The 24,973-nt window shown below is 36.1% G+C and overlaps 1 protein-coding gene across 4 annotated transcripts in view; it reads left to right on the top strand.

Annotated features, from left to right (window-relative positions):
* The window catches only part of LOC145937331 (uncharacterized), a 233,645-nt gene that overhangs the window by 161,567 nt on the left and 47,105 nt on the right, over nt 1-24,973 (top strand). For all 4 annotated transcript variants that reach the window (XM_083040318.1, XM_083040316.1, XM_083040315.1 and 1 more), the window contains 4 exons: nt 6,674-6,861; nt 8,570-8,759; nt 17,701-18,309; nt 18,859-19,772. In XM_083040318.1, coding sequence (XP_082896444.1) covers nt 6,674-6,861; nt 8,570-8,759; nt 17,701-18,309; nt 18,859-19,772 — 1,901 coding nt within the window. The remainder of the gene's footprint in view (nt 1-6,673; nt 6,862-8,569; nt 8,760-17,700; nt 18,310-18,858; nt 19,773-24,973) is intronic.

Below are 24,973 nucleotides of genomic sequence, written 5' to 3' on the forward strand. Positions count from 1 at the left end.
TCTGCGAGGCGTGCTTTTTGAGCTTTACACACGATCGGTCGCACGTTCTTCTCCCCTTACCTTCTCCCCATAGGCCAACTAAGGAACGGTGACGTGGGTGGACCTGTATCGCGGGCCATTTGTTTCCGCGACGTTGAAAAATGCTCTTTCTTTCGCTAGCTCACCCGGGTCAATGTCTCGGCAGCGCACCCACATGCCACTTTCCTTAACTGGCACACACACACACATACATACATACGTAATCCGCCTGAGAGAAATTCATAAGGTTTTGTAAATTGATATCTTGTTCATTCTCTCTCTTCATTCTCTCGCGTAAGACAAATTAACGGGTAGATATGCAAGGGTGAAAGAGATGGTTTTGCTAGAATAAGAGCTGTATCTATTTTAAAATTTTTAGTAAAATATATATATATTTTTTTATATATACATATACATATATATATATATAATTAATAAATTAATAAATATATATAATTATATTATAAAATATTGTAATATATTAATATAATAATAATATATAATAAGAAATAAATAATATATGTATATGATATATAATAATAAATAAGTAATAAATTAAAAATAAACAAATATATATAATAATTAATAAATAAATATAATATATATAAGCGATTGAAATATATAAGTAAACACGCGCGCGATAGGAGAAAACCTGTCTTGGAGAATTCCCGCCACGTTCGTCGTTGATCAGGAAGAAGCTAAATCGGGGACAAGTTCCACAATCCCGTTATACGCGATCGACGTTACGGGCATCGTGTTTCACGTTTCCGGTCGATCGGACGGAAGCTCCTCACGTGTACGCGATGGCGCACATTAATTTCGCGTCGCCGTTCCGCGTCAATTGCGACGATATAACGCATCGCGGATCGCTTTTCCGTTCGATTTATTGAGCTAATCTCATATTTATTGGAGGCCAGTTTCCAATTTACACGGCCGTGGTTAACGTACCGCGAACCCCGTAACTGCAGGCATCCAATCGCCAAGAGATTCGGCGTTTATATCCGGCTTAATTAGATCGGGATTAAATTCACTTTCGGCCGTGATATAGAGAACCTTCGCGCGCGTATCGTCGTTCGACGACGAAGTCATTATCCTCTTTTTACCTCTCTTACTTGCGATTTTTTTATCTTTCGTTACTCACCAGTCATCCGAATTGAATGCATAGATTTCTCACAGTATGATTTGTATCTCATCCCGTTTGTGCAAATTCGCATCACTTTATGAGTCATCCATATCCATGCTTGTGCGATAGCGCTATTAACGTCGTACATTGATTTGCAAATCTCGCTATTTCCATATTCAATCATCAATTCTGTTGAAATTAACAAATGATTATTACGATGCAGTTTATCTTTTCAAGAAAAAGCCGATAAATGCGTGAAGCAAAAAGATGAAACAATGTGAGATCAATTTCAACATATGAGAAATATCTGTGATATATAATTGGAGAGTGTCTTTATTCACAGAGAATTGAAAAATCTTTCACATATCGCAGTAAATTCTTTCTATAAAAGATGCCGCAGAGATTCTCTTTACTATAAAACAATTCCAATTGAAAAATAAATGCATTTTATTCGAAAACGTACTTCCGGTATAGATCGCGCGTTATATGTAGAAACAACATAATAAGTCGCTATATTGTGAATTTACCTCGTTCTGACCAATTTATGCGACTGAACAATGAGCAGTTGAAACAAACCGACGCAAAATCTAATGAGAACGTTTTTCATTTTCATCTATCTGCAATGTCGTCAAGTTTCTGTCACAGATTTAATTTCGAACGAATTAATTAATTAATTAAAATATTTAATTATGAGAGAGAACTTTTTCTACACAATGTCGCGCGCTTTGTCACAGAATTCCGCATTGAAATCACTGATAGAAAAAAAAATATCGAGCATCTCGAAAAGAGCTCCGGATATTCTCTGGAGCATCTTGCGTAGCAAAGATAAGTCAAGCAATTTCTCAGTTGTTTGTTCTTTGAATTATCGCGGCGTTGATTACGTCCCGGTGCATCTTTGAAACATATGCGTCTACTTATACGAAATATGCCGAGCGTATTTTACTAATTATGCGGTTTCAATTATACCTTCGTACGCTCGTGCCTATCTATTAGCGCGAGCGGTAATGCTTTTATGAATATTCTCTCATCCGTTATTCGCGAACTGCAATGTATGTATCTGGAACTCGTGGCGTACTTAGTTAGTACACGGCGCAACTTGATCACGACATATTATCGATGAATAAACCGCTGAATACGATAAAACTGATTAATTAATTAAACAAATCAACGAGCGCGATATAATCGCGTCACTCTAAATGCAAATGAGTCGCACTGAAATGCATGCAGACGGACGAATACGAGCCGATAATTAAATTGATACGCGTACCAAGAGCCACATCTCGGAGAAAAATTAACACGAGAGGAGACATTAAATTGGATTAATTAATATGATTGGAGAACGGCAAGAAATTTGGCTCTAATATCTATTTATCGCTAATATTTTTAACATATTCTATTTTTTAGGAAAAGCAAAATGAGAATTTTAAACATCTGCTATATAAATGAAGATATTGTTTTTCTTAATAAATAAATTTTTAAACATACATTTTACAAATATTACTTTCTTAAATAATTTTTCTTGTTTAAATTTTACTTCTTTAGTCAGTGTTTACATGCTAATAAATTTAGAATGGAAATTTAGTTGGAATAATTGATGCTAATAGATTTTTCTAAAAGAGAGAAAAATTCTACACGCGCGGTTAAATTACCGCGTCCCAATTTGAGGCCGTTTTACCGAACGTCCATAGAATGTAAAAAAATTATTAGACATTATGTACTGCGAAGGCGAGCACGCGCGTTTTAAATTATTCTCGCGCTAATGAGCCCGTGCGCTTAATTAGATAATAATGACTTTATTAGACGCACTCGCGGAAAATTTAGTCGCGCTCGTTACCCTCGCTTAAACAACAGCTAATGTAACCGGCGGATAATTGCGAAGTAAATTCTACCGCTGTGCACACACATATACATACACACACACACACAGGTGTAGGCGTGTGTGGAAGGTGGCTGCGTCGCGAACTTGTCTTCGTCTCGCGCGACTCTCGCATAATTTCGACCTATAATTCGCGCTAACGAGAACGCGCGAAGACGCGCAATTTTCTCTCTCAAAGCATCCGGCGACGAAGGGCGGCGGCCCTTTGTCCGCTCGCGAGAAAGTGCGCGTGCTTGCGCCTCGAAAACGTGGAGGATGCAGCTCCTTCCCTCTTTGTCGTCTCCACTATATGGCTGCAATTATCTCGGATTAATACCCCAGCACTCGCACCCTTTCCTCGTCCTTCTCTGCAACTCGATCGTCGGGGAGCCGCCCCCGTCGTTCCATTCCGTTCCGGTATTATAGTTTTGCGGTATTCGACGGCCATTGTGCCGCGTCCCGTTTTACTTAGACGTACCTACAGCTTCTTGCGTTCGAGAGATTCGCGAAAACTTATCCTCTCCACACAAAGTTCAGAGAATGTCTGGAAATTTCCGGCGATGATACGCGGAAGAATTATAACTATGTCAACAATCTATAATATATATAATAATGTATAAGTCAAAACTTAACTTAAACGCGAGTTTATTGTTATCGCGATCTTTATAGTAAATATATTTCTTAGGCTGCGTTCCACTTAACGACCGCAACGCTCGCGAGCGTTATCTGTCTTTATTTAACTTCAGGCGAACAACAAGGATGAAATGATTCCGCGATCGTTGCGAACGTGTTGTGGAACGTACCCTTAGAGAGAAAGGAAGTCGTGAATGATCTTATAGATGAAAATCGCATAGGTGATATATATACGAAAGTATAACATACATATTTAAATCAGCCCAGAATTTAAGAATTTATGATAAATAGACATATGTATAATCCAATAGAATAGAAATCTTATATACAAAACGGATAGAACATAAAGTGGATAGGACAGAATATACGTGAAGAAAGGTAATAAGGTATGTTAATAAAGACGTACTATTATCCTCGTAATCGGATTGCAAAAGTTCTACCGTTTTCAAGAATTTAATGGGATTCCTGAGAGAGTGAAAGAGAGATCTCAACTTTGTTCGCGTTATTTCATTTCATCATTTAACATCGGCTCAGTGAAGGTCGTTACAGGCAGCCTTGCCTTCGAGCGGAATTAATATCCGAGAGTAATGCGATTATCAAGGTTTAATCGCCACCAAGTTCTGTCCTTCTTGTCTCTCGTCTCTCAGTTTGAAAAAAAATACATCTCTGTACGCATTTTAAACACATCATGTTTATCTATCTTGATGAACGGCAAATATAAAGATCAAAATTGCGCAAGATTCTCATAATCCTCGCTATTTAGAGACATGATTCGGAAAATGGAGAATAATTGCGTTATTGGAATATAAGCGCAATGAAAACGACTGTTCTGTAAAAATAAAATTGAAAACTATAGGTTTTTCTAAATGTCGAATTTCAAGATATTTCGCAATCCGAATGTATCGCAGAGTTTATGCAACTTTAATTACTATTCGTTACACAGTATCTCTTGCTGAAAAGCTTGCGTGAATAGCGAGGAGAAAGGAAGATTTGAATGGAATCGCTGAAGCAGTACAAATGTACTGTTTTCCGGATTAGCTGCCTACTATAGGATTTTAGTCGCACCAGAAGCTCCGAATCACTTTTTCATTTAAACGGAGCAAGCGAGAGCGCACGGATTGGTATATAAGTATATATATATATATATATATAGTAGGATAATTAAAAGAATATCTGCCGACTAGTGGCCCGGGATACTGATTAGTAGCAGACGATCGATAAATAATTTAAATCGCGTCCGATCGAGCGTACAAACTAGTCGGTTCAAAAAGTTATGCCGATCCCTTTTCAAGCAACGATCTCCTGCTGCAAATTCCAATGAAACTCGATGAGGAAAGAGAAAGCTTTGATTTCGTTCGAATTCGCCGTCAGAAAGTTAAACGTTGATAACGAAAGTTGTTCTTCGGATGCTGTAATAAGCTTGCGCGATCAAAGTTATATGCCGTTCTACTGAATTTTATGAAAATTTTCGATTTAATGATGCGTATCTCTTTCATTAATAAACGAAATCTCTCGCACAATATTGTGAGAGAGGATTTAATCAAACAAGATTAATAAAATATATGCAAACAAGGCGACATATGAAATGCGATGTAATCTTTGCATAATCTGTCATTCACAATTTTACTTTGAATATTTTCGATAAATAATTAGATAGGATAATTAATTTTTATACTATTAAAGATGAGAAAATATTAGTTATTGATAATTAATAATCAAATTTGTTATAAATCTTTCTAATTCCAATAAAGATAAGACAGAGAGTCTTTCAGCAACAACATTGAAAAGTAAAACTAAGTTTGGTGTGCATTAATTAAATTTAAAAGAGAAACATCATCAGGAGATGTGTATGTATATATATATGAAGCATCGGTCTTCCGTAAATCTCGAGAATCTAGTTCAGTTTCCGAAGTTTAATCTCCGAGTTCCGTTAACACAGCGTGAAGGCGTGCACACGCGAACGATAAAGTCCGACCTTTCGCAAAATCGTTTGAAAATTTCTCGAAACTTAATCCTTGGCTTTAACTAGACCACCGAAAACGGCGAGGATCAAACGGTCGTTTAGAGCCCGGGAGCTTCGCTCCTCGCGAACGACTCTCCGCGAAATCGTAAATTCGATTCTTTGCCCGGATCGTCTTAAACTGGTACCTCCATTGTGAAGATCCTCGAGAAAGTCGTAACGCGCGATCATTCGTTCGCCGAGTTTGTGTTTACGCGACTCCAATTGTTCGACGTGTTTTTTTAATTCTAAAAAGTGCCATCCTAATAAATGCTGAAATGATATTCTAAAATATTGTAAAAACTAGAACAAATATGGAAAATTGATGAAATAATATAAATTAGTTACATAATTTAAAAAATATGAAATATAAGAATATTTTGAGAAATTTGAAACACGTAATACTTTAGCTTCTATTTAACATTGTCTTTTTACAAATAAAAATTGTGTAAATAATTTTCGATGACAATATTTGCGCGCGCACAGCGTTTTGTAGTAAATATTAACTACAAAACATTTATTTTAATTTCATTATAAACATACTTGCGAAATACTCGTCAATTTTTCAATCTTAAATGTAGTCTCTTAAATGTAGTCTCAAGTATCTCACAAGTATTATTTTATTCGTTATTTTTAATCATTTTACTAAAATAGTAAGAAATAAAATAAATCAATATATAATTTAATTTAATTTAATTTAAATTTAGCAAATATATTCTTTCTTTCTTTTCTTTCATTTTTCTGGACTCGAAACAGTTTAAATCTGGAATTTTTCTTGAATTTTAAAATTACATGTTGTATTTTTTTCCTATTCCTCTCTTGAATGTTTAATCATAAATCATAACGATTAATCCTAGACCATTACTATAAAATGAGTTTTTCTAAATCTTGAAAGATAATAGAGTTTTACAAAATTGAATATTATGGATCAGATAGATACCCCTTATGGCAGTTCGAGATACTCGATTCTCCTCGAACGTAACTCGACCGCTTGTCGCGAGCCCGAGGTTCCGCAGTTGCATAACCTCTTGTTCGTCTGTTGCAGGAACTGGAGAGGAGTTATACGCTCTCGACCCCGGGGGGTAGCAGTCCCGTTTGTTGTCCGCCTTGCAGCCCGCCGCCCGCGCCGGCCGCATACATATCGAGCGCGCGCGCATCCTCGCGTAGACTCGCCGGAAGTGGCCTCGGCGGGCCCACATCCCCGGAAAGGGATCCCCTGGGAAGACTGTTAAGGTAAGTCACACTCGTTCTATGTAATCCACCATCCGCAGATTTTCTCTCGCTACGGAATCCTCACTTCTTCGGAGTGGAATCGTCTCTCGTTCCTGGTTCTCAGAAAGTCTAATTCCATCAGGCGTGTTTTGTCCGCGCTGATGCTTGCGTTGGCATTGTCCCAGGATGAGACGATGCTCTCGCGGAGGTAATTTTACTCGGGACAAATAGATACGACGTCGTATTGTATAACGGAAAACTTTACGTCGAAATATTGCACGTTTTAATTAATCAATTTTTTAAGATCGTTCTACGACTTTTTTTCTGAGAATAATCGTAATTATATTATGGTTAATAATTAATTTAAATATTGCAGATTATTCTTGAAAAAATTTTGTTATATTATCAAGGATTACAAAGTATTTAAGTTTATTGTTATTGAAAAATTATAAATTTTAATAAAACCTTTGCACTTATATTTTATTATATGAAGAGAGCTTTCATAGAGCCAGAAAAGGAGAAACATATGATTCACATTATATGTATACAATTTCATATTTAAATATCATACAAGTTTATTATACTTTTTGAGTTTTTCAAAATTTAAATTTTTCACGGAAATAATTTTGCAATTGTAATTTTAATTATTCTGACATTACGCGAATTAAATACTAACTGTGATTAATAAATTAAGAAATAAATTTTTTCTTCGTGTGTGTAATTAATTGTGATACGATTTAGATTTAATATTAATTAAACTCACACATATAATGAAATTATAAATGCACGAACATTCGAGCGTGCGAAGTAAATTTGTTCAGAAATCTTTATCGAGGCGAGTCAGGAAAGCCGTCGTGTGTGCAAGACGGCTGGATATTCGCTCTAATGATTTTGATGAAATCAAAACAAGCTTTAAGACCGATCACCCGGAAGTCGTAAAAGCCTCACGGGCTTTCCTTGCTCGCCTCCCTTCGGGACGTTCTTCTCCTGATTACCTTCATAGCCCTGCGGGCTCTTCTCCTGGATCCATCAATCTCTGTGGTAAGAGGTATACACAAATGCATCATCCAACATCTTGCTCGTATTACCATTTTGTCGTCTTGGGAAATTTACCGATCACCCGGTAAATGGAGGATCACTTATGTTAAATTGACCTGAGCTCTTTGCGCTTCTCGAACGATGTTGAATCTTTACCTGACACTCAATCTGCTTCATTTGTCGGGTTTATTAAATTTAGTTTACTCTTTTCTCTTGTAAAAAATATTGTTCCCTTGCTAAAGTCATTCGATATAATAATAATGAAAATGACAAATGCAATTATAGCAGTATCGAAATAATATATCGATATGCTGATGAAATAGATTAAAATTTATAAAATTTGGTATTTATATTACGTGACTCGAACAAAACAACTACATGTATTGATAAATAATTTTTTTCTTAAGCAAAAGTAAAAAAAATTGCTCGTTAATTAAAATCCGACTTGATAGTTATTAAAACGTTTATCATCTTGTCCCCTCTACACTTTGAACAATGCAATATTTTGAATCGCGCGATAACCAATTTTCCCCCATTCATCTTACCTTGGAGCACCAAAACTATTTCATTATGCTCATCCCTGGAATCTCCCGAAATTCGGCGAACCTCCCCCTCTTTGACTTCGCTCGAAGAATTTCCGTGTTGTATGAGACCCACAGATTGAATATTTCCCCGAATCGTATCGTTGCAGATTCCTGAAGACCTTCTACAGGGAACTGGGCACTCGCGACCCACCTCATCTGCCGCCATGGGCGTCGCCCCTTCCTCTTGGTACCCTTTGTCCGGCGCACTTTCAGCCTCACTTACAGTTGGTGCATAAAAGCGAGCAGGAGCACCGTTTAGAGAACATCAAACCCGACCAGATCTTCGCCCCCGTCAGGGTGAGTGTTCTTCTATAAGATATTATACAATTATACCGATGATTTGGAACAAAATATTGTATGTCTAGAAAATTTATATATAAACTCGAAAATATTTTATTTTAAAAATATTAATTAAAAAGTAAAATAAATATAAATGGGAGATGCAATATTTGTGTTTTAAATCATCGATATATATTATAATTCTTCGTATCATGCGTTACATTAAAGATTTCTAACATAGTTCACGCGTCGCGTTATATAACGATTCATGGGTAAAAGTTATATTGAGGCAATGGTGCAAGATTTTTTTTCCATTTTCCTAAATAACGATTAGTGCAGAGAAAGATAAAAATCACGAGAATATAAAATAAAATTCGGGCGAGAAAGCTTGAGAGACACGCTGCCTTACATCATAACTGTGCGAGAGGTACGCAAAAATCTCGGAGAGATCTCGTACCGAAAACGTCAAACAGATTTCCGGGTCACGTGTCACGTGGCGCACACGAGTTTTCGCGAGAGGTGCGCGATGCGTTATCAGAACACGGCCGAGATCTTTTGGGCGGATTTGCATGATATCGACTACGTAATTGCGCGAGCGAGCGAGCGAGCGAGCAACGAGTCGAATCCCGGATGTCCGCGGGGATGGGTCTCTTCCGACGACTGTCGAAGACTCGAAAACTCGCTTCTCTCGCCGCCGTCGCCGTCGTCGCAACTTCTCTCCGGAATGTGAAAGCCAAGTTGGTGTCGTCTGAAGTTCCGCGAAGGGCGGGAAAAAGTTTCGCGAACTTCCTTCCCTTCCCGCGATTCGCTGTCTCGAGTTCTTGCAGTCGCCTTGCTTTCTCGATGGAGTCCCCCGCGAGTGAAATGCAGTGACGCTCGAATCGGCGTTCGCGATTTATTTATGGTCGCAGTTGGTCGATGCCGGATAGTTGTTTTGATTAGATTGGTTTACCGAATCGATTTCCACGGATGAAAGGATAAAGAAACATAAAGCCGGACGAATGATTTCTTCGATTTATATTAGTTTTATACGCGCCTCTTTTATTGAGCGAGAGAAAGAATTAATAATCATTGTACGAATAAAATAAAGTGAAAGATCGATGTTGTAAATTGTGATAATTTAAACTTTTCTTGAACTTTCAAACGTTGATAAACTTTAAATTAGCGATTTATGTATTCATTTTTCAACGATATATTGAAACTAGAGAGAAGCATAAACTTTTCACACAAATTTATTTTTAAAATTAAAAATTATTAAAACTAATAAGTTCTCTCTCTCTCTCGATCTCTTGAAATTTCAATATAACATTTTATTTAGAATTGAATTATATAACTCGAATAAGAAATTATTTAAATTGATCAATCGCGGAATCGATCTTTGAAAATTCCGAAATAAAGTCATAAAATACAATTGAAACTATAGAAAGAAGCATAAACTTTTCACACAAATTTATTTTTAAAATTAAAAACTATTAAAACTCTAATAAGTTCTCTCTCTCGATCTCTTGAAATTTCAATATAACATTTTATTTTCAATTAAATTATTACTCGAATAAAAAATTATTTACATTGATCAATCGCGGAATCGATCTTTGAAAATTCCGAAATAAAGTCATAACATACAATTTAGATAAATTGTTGGTCGTAAGTATGAGGTACATAAGTGGTGCATTGATCACGATGAATAAGAGGCGACTTCAACCCCTTTCGCCGTTTTCCCATGTATCTCACGAATGCTCGTTCACGTCTCGCGATAATATCTTCGTTTTCTCTCTGTTGGCTCCTGGATAAAGGAGATTTCGATCGCGGAAACGAGACGCCGATCGGTTGGACGTCCTTTTGCATCACGTAACGAGGCATTGTTTTGTAGGAGTGTGATAAGCCGAGCTTAGCTTTATTAACGTTTTCCCAAGAGCTGTTAGAAGCTCTCTTGTATCACTGTCGGATGGAAAAGCCAACCATAACACTTGTCGGAGACCAAGAGCAAAGTTCTTCCTTTCTTCTCAACATATGTCGAAATCGTACTTGCTATTCTATGCTAGCATCTTATAATGACAAGTAAAACTCATTGAGTACTCACATTATAAAAAGTATAATTAAAAAAATAATTAAATTAAAACAATGATCATAGATCGAATATTACAATAATACTTCACCTACATGATAATTATATTTATAAATGAAAACAACAATAATAGTTTTTATAAAACGATATAGACGTGTAAGAAAAGTGAAATATTTTAGATTTGTAAAAAAAAAATCATACTATTAAAGCCTATTAAATTAGTAAAACCCATTTACTAATAAAATAATAATTAGCTCTAATTATTAAAATTAAATAATTAAAATTTATCTAAATTCATAAAGATTACAGTACATACTCGTATATAACAGAAAAGATTTCGAAACATATGAAAAATCAAAATCAATCCTTTTCTGTCTGAAGAAATGCGACTCTCATTGTTGTTGGTGCATTTTTTTGAGGAAATCTATCTCTCTCTTTCGCGGATCGATAAATCGCCGCTATATAACATAAACAGCCATAAAATGCAGACAATGCGCCTGAAAACGTTCGCATCGAAAAATGAGCCTCGTAACCGTCAGGACATACGTAAGATATATAGGATGGGAAGGAAAGAAAGTGCAGGCAAGGTGGCACGCAAGCACATACGTAACGGGCTCGGACCATATGTGCAGGTGGATGAATCCGCGTCATAAAACCGATATGCTTCCACTGCGAAAATAAACGAAAGCGCACCGCGCAGACAACATTCAGAAATCGTCCTCGGGACCGCCAAATGTACACCCGTATTCGTGTATTTTCCACGGTTCCCTCGCGCACCAGAAATTAAAGACCTGACATAAAGAAAGGCTGTCGTAAAAAAGAAAGTAAATGTTTCAATAAAGCTACTTTTTTTCTAGGTAATATTTTATTCATTCCATAGTCCGTAGAAAGAAAACACCTTTTATTTCATAAGTAGCGCCTGCTATCTTTTCTGATGAGGATGTTGTAGTTATATGACATCTTGTTATAACAAAATACATTATTAAAAATATAGCTGATAGATAAATATAATAATCATATTATTTTGAATAAAAAAAGAATATATATTTGAGATAAATATTTTTTTAGTAAAATTTAGCTCTTAAATAAATAAAATTGTTTTATGTTAAATATTTAATTATTTTGTTATTTTTTTAATTACCATTATATGGAAAATGACGCGTATGAATTTTCTTTTATCATATTTTAGCTTTTTCGAGCTTTTTTTATTTTATGTTTTCTTTTATTCGATGTGTTATGATTCATTTTTCCAATGTAAAGTGTATGTACATGACACACACACACACACAAGGTACAGGGATATTATTAAAATATTTTATTCAACTATAAAATAATCGATTAACACATCATACGTGTTTTGAGACTATTTGTTTATAATTTACTGCGCTTAAAATATATCTCTCTTCTGTTATTTTATATATAAAAAAAAGAATAATTTATTCTGTATAAAATTAATCTTTATTTCTTTTTTAAATAAAACCGATGGAGAGACGAATCAGTATATATTGCGAACAAATACAATGATTCTCCCAGTATTAGATATAATTCGTGACAAAACTTCTATTGCCCTAGAAATCAAAATATCGGATTCAATATTAATCAAGTGTCAAAGTTTACAATAAAAATAGGTTACAGTGAAAAATCGACCTTGTTTTATTACAAAAATACGATCACCGCTTTCGATCGATTCGCGAAAAATAAAAAAAAATATAGCAATCTATATGACGGTGTGCGATATTTTTTATTATTCGGGATTTTTATATTCGCATGCAAGAAAGGCTTGAATTACGCGATCGCTGTTCGTTAATGTTTCGCTTTTTCGTGCAATCGTGAAATTGCAGCATCGCGAGTCTATTTTAAAATATACACGTATAATGAGAGATAATTTAAAAAATAAAAAAGCCAGTCTTTCTCTATTCCTTTCTCGCTCTGTCTCTCAATTCGAGTAAATAAAAGTAATGGAAAATATATATAATTAATTGAAAATATTGATGAATGAAAATTTATACCCGATATGAAAGTAATAAAGAGAAATATGTGCTTGAAGATCAATTTCATTCTCATAAATTTCGTATAATCCAAGAGAAAATACAGAAATATCGAAAGCATTTGGGTGTAATTAAAAGCTAACGAGTTTTATTATTGTATGTTTTATTATTCAAATGATTCGCTTTTTTTCCGCCGAAGAATGCGGAATATCGCATTTGTGCATTTTGCCGCATCGTTCGTGCGAATCAACGATATAAAAATCGGTCGACGGAGAGAGAGAACAACTGCTGGACAGATCGATCTGCAGTTCAATCGTTGCTTGCCATTTTCGATACGTGAAATCGTATATCTGGAAACGATCGCGTTCTAGCTGGCACAATTCCGCGCGGCGGATTTTTCTCATCGCGTTTCTTTCCATGATGCGTTCGCGAAGAGACACATCGCCGGTTGTGAAACATTGCTCCCTGTATCACTGTCTTCTTAAATTTTTCACAACGGAATGAAGCGTGATATCTCTCGCGGTACCGCATGAATATCAACGCCGGATGCTGATCTATTGTGAAAATTTGTCAAAGTTACCGTTTTTAATTCTTTCCTCTCGAAACTAATTAAGAGAAAGTAATGAACTGTGACACATATGTTTACATTAGTACAAACATTATTGTAGTGTATAATATATAATTAGAACAATTATATATTAATTATAATATAATAATCCCTTTTCTCTTCTCTAAAAAAATAAAGGCATGTTATTAACATTGTTGTCCCTTTTCCGCGATGCTGATTAGCTGTCTTGATTTGTGTTGTGCATTATATTCATATAGCACCGAGCAGCTGTCATCGCGAGGGTTAGCAGTTTGACAGTTTGTTCAAAATAAAATTAAATAAAATAATATTATGTTTTAAATAATATGTTATAATACTTTAAACTCGATTAATATTTTTGACAGCTATCAGCTGATTTCTGTCAAAAAATATTAATCGCGCGGATAAAGTATTATAACATTATATTACTTACAAAATATTATTTTAATTATAATATGTTGTAAATAATATAATATATTATAATATATACTTATTTGTCCGCGATTAATATTTTTTGACAGAAATCAGCTGATGACTGTCAAAAATATTAATCGAATTTAAAGTATTAAAACATATTACATATTTAAAACATATTATTATTTTATTTAACTTTATTTTGGACAAACTATCAAACTGCTAATCCTCGCGATGACAGCCTCTCGATGCTATGAATATAACGCATAGCGCAAATCGAGGCAGCTAATCAACATCGCGAAAAAGAGGCAACAATACTTGCGAGAACTGACTTAATATGCCTTTTTTAGAAAGAAACGAAAAAAACACAAGCGCGCGCTACGCGCGCACCATTCTTTAATTTTATATTAAAAAGAATATTTAAAAAAAAATAATATAAAGTTTGTTTGAACTCGATTAATATTTTTTGACAGAAATCAGCTGATTAAAGCATTAGATTGTTAATTCAATTTAAAAAAATATGTTATAAAAATAAATATTTTAAGAAAAGCCAAAAATTTATCGCTTATATATTTTGATAGTACATTGTTTACAGATTATTTTTATACCAAGCAGATACCAGCGTACAAATTCGTTTATTTAATATACATAATATAAGTATGCGCCGTATAGTGTCCGCGGCTACAAAGTATCGATATTTTAATATTTAAAGAAGAGCCAAAAATTCATCGCTTGAACATTTCGATAGTATATTGTTTGCAGAATATTTTTATACCAAACAGATACCACCGTACGAATTTGTTTATTTAATATACATAATATAAGTATGCGCCGCATAGTGTCCGCGGCAACAAAGTATCAATATTTTAATATTTAACGACTAACCAAAAATTCTTTGCTTGAATATTTCGATAGGACATTGTTTGCAGAATATTTTTATACCAAGCAGATACCAGCGTACAATTTCTTTTATTTAATATGCATAATATAAATATGCGCCGCATAGTGTTCGCGGCGACCTAGTGTCGATTTTTAATATTTAAGGGCTAGCCAAAAATTCATCGCTTGTTTTTTTCAATAGAATATTGTTTGGAAATTATTTTTTGTATTATATAATGTACTATCGAAATATACAAGCGATGAATTTTTGACTCTTCCTCGAATATTAAAAATCGATACTTTGTAGCCGCGGACACTATGCGGCGCGTACTTATATTATGTATATTAAATAAAAGAAATTGTACGCTGGTATCTGTTTGGGGGGTATAAAAATAATCTGTAAACAATATACTATCAAAATATACAAGCGATAAATTTTTGGCTTTTCTTAAAATATTTATTTTTATAACATATTTTTTTAAATTGAATTAACAACTTAATGCTTTAATCAGCTGATTTCTGTCAAAAAATATTAATCGAGTTCAAACAAACTTTATATTATTTTTTTAAAAATATTCTTTTTAATATAAAATTAAAGAATTGTGCGCGAAAGAATTTAAACAAACTTTATATAAAAATATTATTCTTTTTTATATCAAATGGAGGAATGGCGCACGCTTGTTCTAGTATAATAAAATATATAATGTAACATTATATATGAAATATATAATAATGAAGTATTATATATAGAAATTTATATATCTATTATATATGCAATTTTAATTCTATTTAATTCATTAGTTTAGAATTAATGTCGGGGGGACAAAAATAGTTTACTGACAAAATTCGAACAAAAATGTTATACACAATCTCTGTATCTATAAAAAAAAATTGCCTTCATATTATTTTTTTCCAGAGGATTAATTACTTTGTCAAATCATAATTAACTGCTTTTACTTTATTCCCACGTAATTCAATATCGAATGTCTGCCCTCAACATTCTTCCCTATGTTAGTACATAAAAGAATATTTACAGGCGTGTAGACGTTTTAATCTCTCGGGAAAAGAAGATCGATTTATCGCCTTGCGCCTCTCCTTGTAACGCGACTGTTTCGACGTTCCGTTCAGCATTTTCACGAAAGATTCTCTTTTCTTTTCCTTCGCTTCTTGGCACAATTTGACTACGACGAAAAGCAGCTGGAACAAATGCACCTTTGCAAAGGATTGATAGGTAGATTCCGCGTGACACGGAAATACGCTGGGCGGAATATCCGGTAACGAGCTTACTAGCCTTCATACGTCGTTGTTGCATTATCCTGTCAAAAACTCATGTCATGTTATCGGCACTTTGTTAATCCTTCTCGGTTAACATGAATCAATTAATTTCCGTTAAGCTTCATTCTAAGAGAATTCTCTAGTTTGCGATTTAAAAATAAATATTAAAAGATAAATATATTTTATGCTAATATTCCATTTTGACGTTAACGTTAATTAACATTTAAATATTTAATATTAAAATCATACAATTGAGATAGAAAAAAGTCGGTTAAATTTTTATTAAACAGAAAAAGCAGATTTCAAATTAATTAAGGAATTTGTGTGGAATGAAAGTAAACAAGTTAGATAATATTTGTATATATACACATTTTGTATATATGTCGATTTTTATAGATGCATTTATATAAATGTATACAGATGCAAATGAGATAAAAATCGACAAATATGTATAATATTTTTTATAGGACAGATATATATAATATATATAATATATATAATATTTTTATATTTTTATATCTCAAAATCGCTCGAAAAATACATCTTCGACAAATAGGGAATTGCATCTTTTGCTTTTTTTGTCTATATCCCAACAAATCGGATGTTGCAGTCGCACTCTGTATAATGGCTGTGCACTGTTATCCATCGTTCGACAGATTGTGTACTCTGCGCGCGACTGGATAGATTATTGCTAACAGAGTGAATGGCCGGCAAACGCCACGTGTTCCGCGTTCCATGGATTACTGTTATCGATTACGGAATTGAGACTGTTTGCCAATATCGGCTGTCGATCGTACACCGCCACAATCGACGTCGCGCACACTTTAACAATCGGTTGACGCTGTCGGCGATGTGTGCGTTGAGTTTAATCGCGTGTGTATGTTAGTCGTTTGCATAATGTTATGTCAACATCGAGTGAGACACTTTTGCCTTTTTGTTTGATCATTAAATGAAGTATAGACATTTTTATTCTATTAAAGATTGCCCTGAATTCATTTGGAAAGTGATGGCATTATTGCTGCAAACTCTTGAAAGTAAAGAATCTTTTATAATAAAAATTTTAGAGCGAATATATAATGCAATTTACACGTCGTTGTCAAGTTGGAGTGAATTTTTATTTTAAGAATAAGTAGCTAAGAAATTTACGAAAAATTCACGAAAGTAGAAAGAGAAAACGATGGGATAAAGATCGATTCCCGCGGCGAAACATAATACTGTCTACTGTGTAATATCGCGAGACATCGATATCTCGAACGCTGGCTTCGCGTGTAACAAGCAATAAAGTGTCCGGAGTGTTCTGATCCATCCCAAGGGGATTAGTGGTTGGTAGAGAACGTTTTAAGTTCTAATTGGCTGGACGGAGACCGGAGATGGAGGGAAACCGAGAAGTATCCGAGAAGCTGGTCACGAAGTGACCGAAACCTTTTTTCCCTTATTTTCGCGCCGCGAGCCGCCCATTTCAAAGGTTAGGTTAGGTTTTCGCTATACGAGGAAACAATCCGTAATTCCTCGCTCTTTTTACTTTCATCTTATTAGGTCTGTTGTTCTTGATTCTCGCAATAACTTTTCGTATTTTTTATATTTTCATATTTTATGTAAATATTTAACATTCAAATTTGATTTCATGGGAAAATCTGCGTTCCATTAATCGTATTATTATATAATAATTTCAGTTTTGTTTTCTACTCCGCGAAAATAAAATAAGATAAAGTTTGAAATTCAAAAAAGTGTGAAATAAACGATGATTTGCAGCTAAGTGACGGTACCGTGTCCGAGGCGCCGCGACGCGTCGCCGTCGAGGGTGGTCCTGGGAGCGGGCGAACCACCCTCTGTCTGCGACTGCTGCATCAATGGGCGACCCAGAGCGACGGTCCGGCCCTGGCCTTTATCGTGCCGCTGCGCGAGCTCCGCGGCAGTCCCGTCTTAAATTATCTCGCGCGAGAATTGTTGCCGAGGACGGCCGCGTTGGGCGACGCGGTCGTCCAGGTCTGGCGCACGTTGCACCTGATGGAGGACCGCGTGCTCTTCGTTCTGGACGGTTACGACGAATGCGTGGGCGGCCGAGCGTCCCTCGGCGACGCCGCCGATCTCCTGGAGGGTCGACTGTTCCCGGACGCGAGAATCCTGGTCACGTGCTCGCCCAGCAACTCGACCGCCCTCGCGCCCTTGGTCCAGCGCAGGATCCACCTGGCCGGCCTCGAGTGGCCGCACGTCGAGCGGCTTTGCGTCGCCTACTTTATTCACAACGACAATGCCGAGAAGGCCTGCGAATTCCTCGAGGCGCTCAACGTGCAGCCGCAGTCCGTCAGGCAGCTCGGCCAGCATCCGCTCGGCTGGATCATGCTCTGCTGCTTGTATCAGGTAGGAATTATCTTCAAAAATCATCCAAATGTTTGTTTTTATTATTCTTACATTATTATTGCAATATAACAAAAAATTGTTTAAAAAATCATTAGATATATAATACTGTAATTACAAAATTATACAATATTTTGTTTAAAATTTGTTTATTTTGAAATTATGTTTTAGATTAATCATAACTGTTTTAATTAATACTATAATTACACTCTAAATAAATTTTAATGATTTTATATCTGAGAAATTATATTTTTATCAGCTAGTTTTCTCTAACAGCATACTAGCTTTACTTTAGCAATAGATTTACATTTCTATAGATTATACTTGCTTATCACAATATTTTTCTATTTTATAAACAAAACAGATTCTTTTATAATATTGAATAATTTATAGTAAATTTGTTTCGCTTTCGTCGGATAGCAACAACGATTTTGCTGCAATTGCAAAATAAATAAGATAAATAATCACTATTAAGATACGTTTATATATTGCTCGTATGTGAAATAAAATTCTGAAACGGCCTAATACATGAACGCAACTTTACTTTTCCAGGATTCCGGAAGCCTACCGACCGAGACAAGCGCTCTCGTACAAGCAGCGGTGAAGTGCATCGTGAAGAGGAGCCTAGACCCGCCGATTCCCTATAACGAAGAGATCCCGGGGCACTGCAGGAAGCGTCTCGAAGACTTCGGCAAGGTGTCCCTGGCCGCTCTGCGGGAGAGCAGGTGTTGTTATACGGAAGCCGAGTTGAGATCGCGGGGCGGCGGCATCGAGGTCACGCGGCTCGGCTTCCTGACGAGGGGATTAACTTTCGGCCAGAGACGCAAGCCGGATCTCTACACGCCAATTCACACGGCGGTAGCGGAATTCCTGGCTGCGTACTATCTCACCTCGGTAGCGCAGTATGCTAATATTCTGCGCCGCGAATTGGAGGGTCTGCCCTCGGGCATCATCGGTCATCTAGCCGGCCTGCTCGGTCCCAAGACCCATTTAATTCTGAACCAATTATGCCCGTTGGAAGTGCCACCTAGAGCTGTGTTCTCGTTGCTGAAGGCGGCCGGCGCGTCCGATGGCAACATCTCGGCGGTCTGTCGATTACTCGGGGCTGGTCCCGGTTTCGGACCCGCGCCTAACGAACGACCGCCGGCTCCGTTGGTTCACACGTCCCCCCTAGAGCTAGAGGGATGGGCCAGGATTCTCGAGAGTTCCGCGTGCACGCTCGAAGCGCTCGAGGTGGTGTTTCAAGTGGAACGAGGCTCTGATCCCCGGTATCTCGACGACTTCTTCGACGCGCTCGCCGGCAACGAGAGCGTCAAACTTGTCAGGATCACGTCTTTACTGGGACAGGAATTCCCGGCGGACGAGGCACAGCGATTGGCCGGACACCTGAAGAGCGTGCTCGGAAAAAAGAAACTCAACGACTTCGAGCTTGTCATCACCTGTCTCGAGGAAGCGGCCCATGATAGGTGAGTCATTCTATGAGTATATTCACTTATAGCGAAACGAGCTTTAGGTCGCCTTTCGACCTTTTCCTCGAGTTTTTGAACAACTTATAAGATTGCCAACTAAGCATCTTGAGGGGAATAAACTTTGTATAATCGGACGTATATCACGTAATTGAGTTGTCGAGGAAACATGGAAAGTTTGTTCTCGGCAGAAAACTTACATCATTTCTATCTGCTTTTTTTTATTTATTTGCTTACTTATCTACTTATATTTTTTTTATTTCTCATCATTTTTTTATCACTTCTCTTTACTTATTCTTATTAATCTTTTATTTTACTACAATCGAATTTTTTTGCCTAAAGTTTCCACGCTATTGTTTTACGAAAAACCTCAAATAACAATAGATTATAATAACGAGATTTTTTCCGCGTCAAAAAGTACTCGACTAGTTTACGACCCGAGTCGATTCTCTTGCGCGACTCAATAGCTAGAAGGATAAAGAGCCTGGCGGACATGTCGGCGTTATTGTGTTTCGATGACTCGGTACGGTGCCGTCGATATAGCCTTGACGACGAAGACTTATTACAGAAAGCCTGTTCAGTTGCTATGAGGTCTGCTAGAACAAGTCGACGAGAATATTTGCTCTTCCGTACCGTGAAAAGAAGCGCAAAATACGAGAAATTTATTTTTAGATTCTTAAACGAAAAGTCAATATAAAGTAAAACAGAATACCTGAAAAATAAATTTAAATAAAAATGATTTACTTTTTAAATATATAGATCTATATATTTATATTTTGATTTTTCTCTCGTCAATTTTGAAAGAAACAGTCATAGATTAATATTTTTTTTAGAACGAATAATTTATTTAGATTTACAAGATTGAAAAATTATGAATTTTCGTAAAAACAATTTACGAATTAATATATTATATTATAACTGTCATTGACTTTTCTCTTTTTCATAAATTAATCATAGAGAATATGAATTGCTTTATCGTGAATTCGTAATATCCATGAATGTTATCAAGTTTTGGCCGTCCCTATACGCAGCTTTAAATCATCAGGATTTATCGAAACTCGTCGGCCATCCCCAAAAATTTTCATTAAGTTTGCGCGATTTCCACGGAGACGTCAAAATTGAAAAATCTGTTTTGTCGCGCGGCGAAGGACGAAAAGGTCCATTGTGCGGATATTTGTCTTCACCCTGAAGGGGGTGAATAGCAGACGTCTATAAAAAACGTGTTTACCTTGCGAGAATCGAGTTGTGAATATACATTTGCACAGTCGGCGTGGCTCGCTCGCATACACGAGAGCCATTTACCATCTCGCCAAAGAAAATCATCATCTTCATCTGTGGTTTTCGCGCGAAAAACCCAGTGATTTTTAAAATGAAGGAGCCATGTATCTTGAAAACAATTGATAAAAGCCATTATCGTGAATTTTTCCTAAAGCGGAATAAAAAACACATGGTAATAGCGTCATTAATTTCTTTCTGTTATTAAAGAATAATAATTAAGAAGATAATTTAAAGTTTCGTACGCGCAATAAAATACTTCTCGCACTGCTAAGTTTCTCGCGCAAAAATATACGAGTATCGCCTACATTAAGATCGTTAGATTACGAGTTCACCATAGATAGAGTTTTATATATCAACTTTTCTAATTTGCATTTTTTCTTTCTATTTTTTTGCTATTTTATTGAATGTAGCAAAGTGTCGTTTTTCATGAACATTTATACACACGAATATATGTGTATGCGATTATTGCGTATATATACGCAGTGTGCAAGAGACGCCTTTGAAAACATCCCTGAAGGTATCTTCGCGAGACTTTCTCCTTTGTTTACCTCGCGATGGATTTTAATTTCTTGCTCCTTCGGCTTAACTCGAGCTCTACTGGCTTCTTATGCGTGCCCACGGGCGTCTTTTGCGTCTTTATTCTTCTTAGGTTTTATATTTTTCGATCCCGCCGAGACGCTTTACTCTCCCTTTCCGCGTCTATGTCCTCGAGGAGATGGAGAAAGTACTCCTACGGGCGAGTTTTCGCGTGAACTTCTCGATTTATCGATGAACTTGCCGTCGCGTCAACCTCGATTTCGAAATGGAGCGAACGCGAGGCATCTGAAAAATTATTTATGTGATATATTATAAAATATGAAATATTTATGTGAAATATTATAAATTTTTCTAGAGATGTGTTTATTGAGATATCTCTTAAATTTAAATAAGATTGATTTACAGAGTAAACTTAAATATTGTCTCGTCTTATATTTCTCGAAGCTTAATTATTCTATTTTATTTTAATTATTTTACAGATTTTTTTCATACTTTTATTTATTTTATATCACACGAATTGACAAAAAATTTTTACGAAACGTAATTACTTTTGCCGTTTAGTATTCTTTTCTGTACAAATGTTGCCATTCCGCGAAACGAGATCCAGTTAAAAGAGATCTCCCAATAGACATTTTAATTTTGCGTACGCGAGACCTTTCTCTTTACTTTGCGCTTAAAAATTCAATCTCGTTCATCTCCGGAGTCGAGAGGCGTCGAGTGCCTCTTTATCTTCTTCCTTATCGAGGAATTTTTTTTCTCGGACAACGCATTGCCTTTCGAATTATATATTCCGGGCGTGGCGCGCAAACTTCCGCTTTTTCGGCCGTCGCAAACACGAGCGGAACATAACAAAGAGAGAGTGCACTCTGTGCAAAGAACGTGGGCAGATGCTCGAGAGAAAACCCGAAGGGAAAAGAGGCAAAGAGAGAAAAAAAAAAGCGCGACGGAAAATTAAAGAAAACGACGAGACGAGATGCGCTTTAACTCGCGACCGAATTTGCTGTTCTTTTTTTTTATAACCTTTTCGTCTCTCTTTTTACTGAATTTCTCAGTTTCAAGCTCTTTGGTTTCATCGTTGTCTCGAACTTTTCCCCGGAGACTTTCTCTCCGCCGTTGTGTGTACATATCGCAGTATTATTCTTTACTCGTCTTGTACATGCGACTCGATCCTTCTACATAAAGAGATACAGATTTTGAGCCGGTGCGAATCAAATCAAATTTGATAAAAACTTTAATTGAAATTGCTTCGAAAATAAATAAATCGAGTCGAAGCCAGTTTAAATTAATAACGAAATTAAACGAAAAAGGATCATATGTTTCCATATATTTGTAACATATGGAGAATATAGATTTTCCTCTTCTTCGTGCTTTATTCTGCTGAACGCAGAACATCTCGTAACTAGACCTTCGTTCGCCCTGCTTTCTGTTATCCTTCTTCTTCGGCGCGAATCTCCAACCCTTCTCTCGCCAAGTCTCTTCAAGCCTCTTCAAGCTTCATGAGAAGAGTCTATCTTTTCCTTTATGCAACTACGAAACAGAAGTATAAAAGAGAACGAACACCTAACTGCCGTTTGTCTCGAAGTACAAAGCTTTCTCTCTCTGTCTCTCTTTCTCGATAGCCAGCGATTGTTTCCGCATCTTCTTGTTACAACTCTTCACCTCACCGAGTCTGTTCTTGCTCTTTACATGCTTCATTCTATCGTCTTTCCATAACGTCAGCCTTCACTTTTGTATTCGACGCGCTTCGAGAATCGACTTTGTCTATTTCGAACTATATAAGAATCAATTGGACTATCGTCGACTTGAATATTTCTGTGAAAAGTTCACAGAAGTCTCCTGTATTTGATATTACTGAAACTATCGATTGCTGCAAGATGAAAGCTATAATCGAGCACGACGATGCATTATCAAAATCTATATCATTATACCGCTCTTATTTGAGAAATTTACTTTATAATCTATTGTTTTTAAAATTCGTAAATTTTCAATAATTCTTTGATTATATTATATAATTTTTATCGAGATATCTCTTAAATTTAAATAGAATCGATTTACAGAGTAAATTTTATTATTGTCTCGTCTTGCATCTCTCTAATTGTGTATAAACTTGTCCTATTTTATTCTAATTTTTTCATTTTACTCGATACGAATAACTCGAATGAAATATCTAAAGTTTGTAATATTTTATTACGTGTTTGAAAGTGATTACCATGCAAAGTAGCCAAGTTGCATCGTGAGAGTTCTCGCTCTTTCTTTTTTTTTTCCTTTTTATGTACGGCACGGCTTAACGTTTGCCGTGATGTGCCTTCTAAATATAATTCTTTCCGCGTACTTTCCGACGATGTCGAAATTTAGAGGAAGCAATTAATAGTACGATCCAGATACGAGAATCGTGCCTGTCTGCAAATGCGCTTAACTGCAGTTTCCGCGCTTTTCGCAAATACGCTGCTTGCGCACTTTGGCCGCAACTCCCTTGCCGGCGTGTCGAATGCGGAACAGCCAATTCCGCGCGCGGAAGCTTCGACCACAGTGACATGACTAAAGAAAAGAAATGAAAGATGGAAATTATAACAAAAAAAGATAACTGAAAAAACGAATAAATTTGAAGGAAAAGGAAAAATGCGAATAAGACGAGAAGGAAATTAGAAGGAAAAAGAAAAAATAGAATGTCAAATTTATTATTATTTAACATTCTTTGGATTACAATTTTATGATCTTTATTTTATTTTATATTATTTTTTTTCTTAACGATCAAGACGCATAAATTTTTTTGTCAATTGATCTGTTGAAGATGGTCCAGAAAGGAAACGTTCGAATCATAAAGATTTTAAGATAAGTTTGTTAAACCTAATTTCTGTGTCTGACTTTTATATCACAGAGCTTTTTTTCGTTCTATTATTAAGAGAGAAGTTTTTTTATTAACATCCACATACTATCGTAAGTTATATCATTATTTTTTAAACTTGCATTATTATTCAGATTATTAAGATAAATGTCGAGGATAATATACACGAGAGAAAAAGATAATATAGTTTAAATAATAAGAGGTAACACATCTCCCCTTAAATTCATTTGCGGAAGAGAAAGAGAGAGGGAGATTATTCTAAACGTTTAGTTACGTCACTGACTTGAACCAATTTTCAAGTAGCAGAATAATCGTGATGCAACACGAACATCCTCTTGCACTCTCCGCACTCTCTCGTTGTTGGCGTATCCCACACGCGAGAAAATCCAGGCTCTCGCTTACTGTTCCCCGAGGGAGCGTCGGGACTTTGCATAATGCGTAATGTGTCTGCGCAACGTTCGTCGAGATCCGCCGCGAATAGACAGGCGTGAAATGCGCATTATATACATGCATAAATATACAGTCGACGAGTCCCCGCGTC

This window comes from Prenolepis imparis, unplaced genomic scaffold (genome assembly GCF_030444845.1).
Source record: "Prenolepis imparis isolate NDT839.2.m4 unplaced genomic scaffold, iyPreImpa1.0 SCAF_6, whole genome shotgun sequence".
In the NCBI taxonomy this organism is placed as follows: domain Eukaryota; kingdom Metazoa; phylum Arthropoda; class Insecta; order Hymenoptera; family Formicidae; genus Prenolepis; species Prenolepis imparis.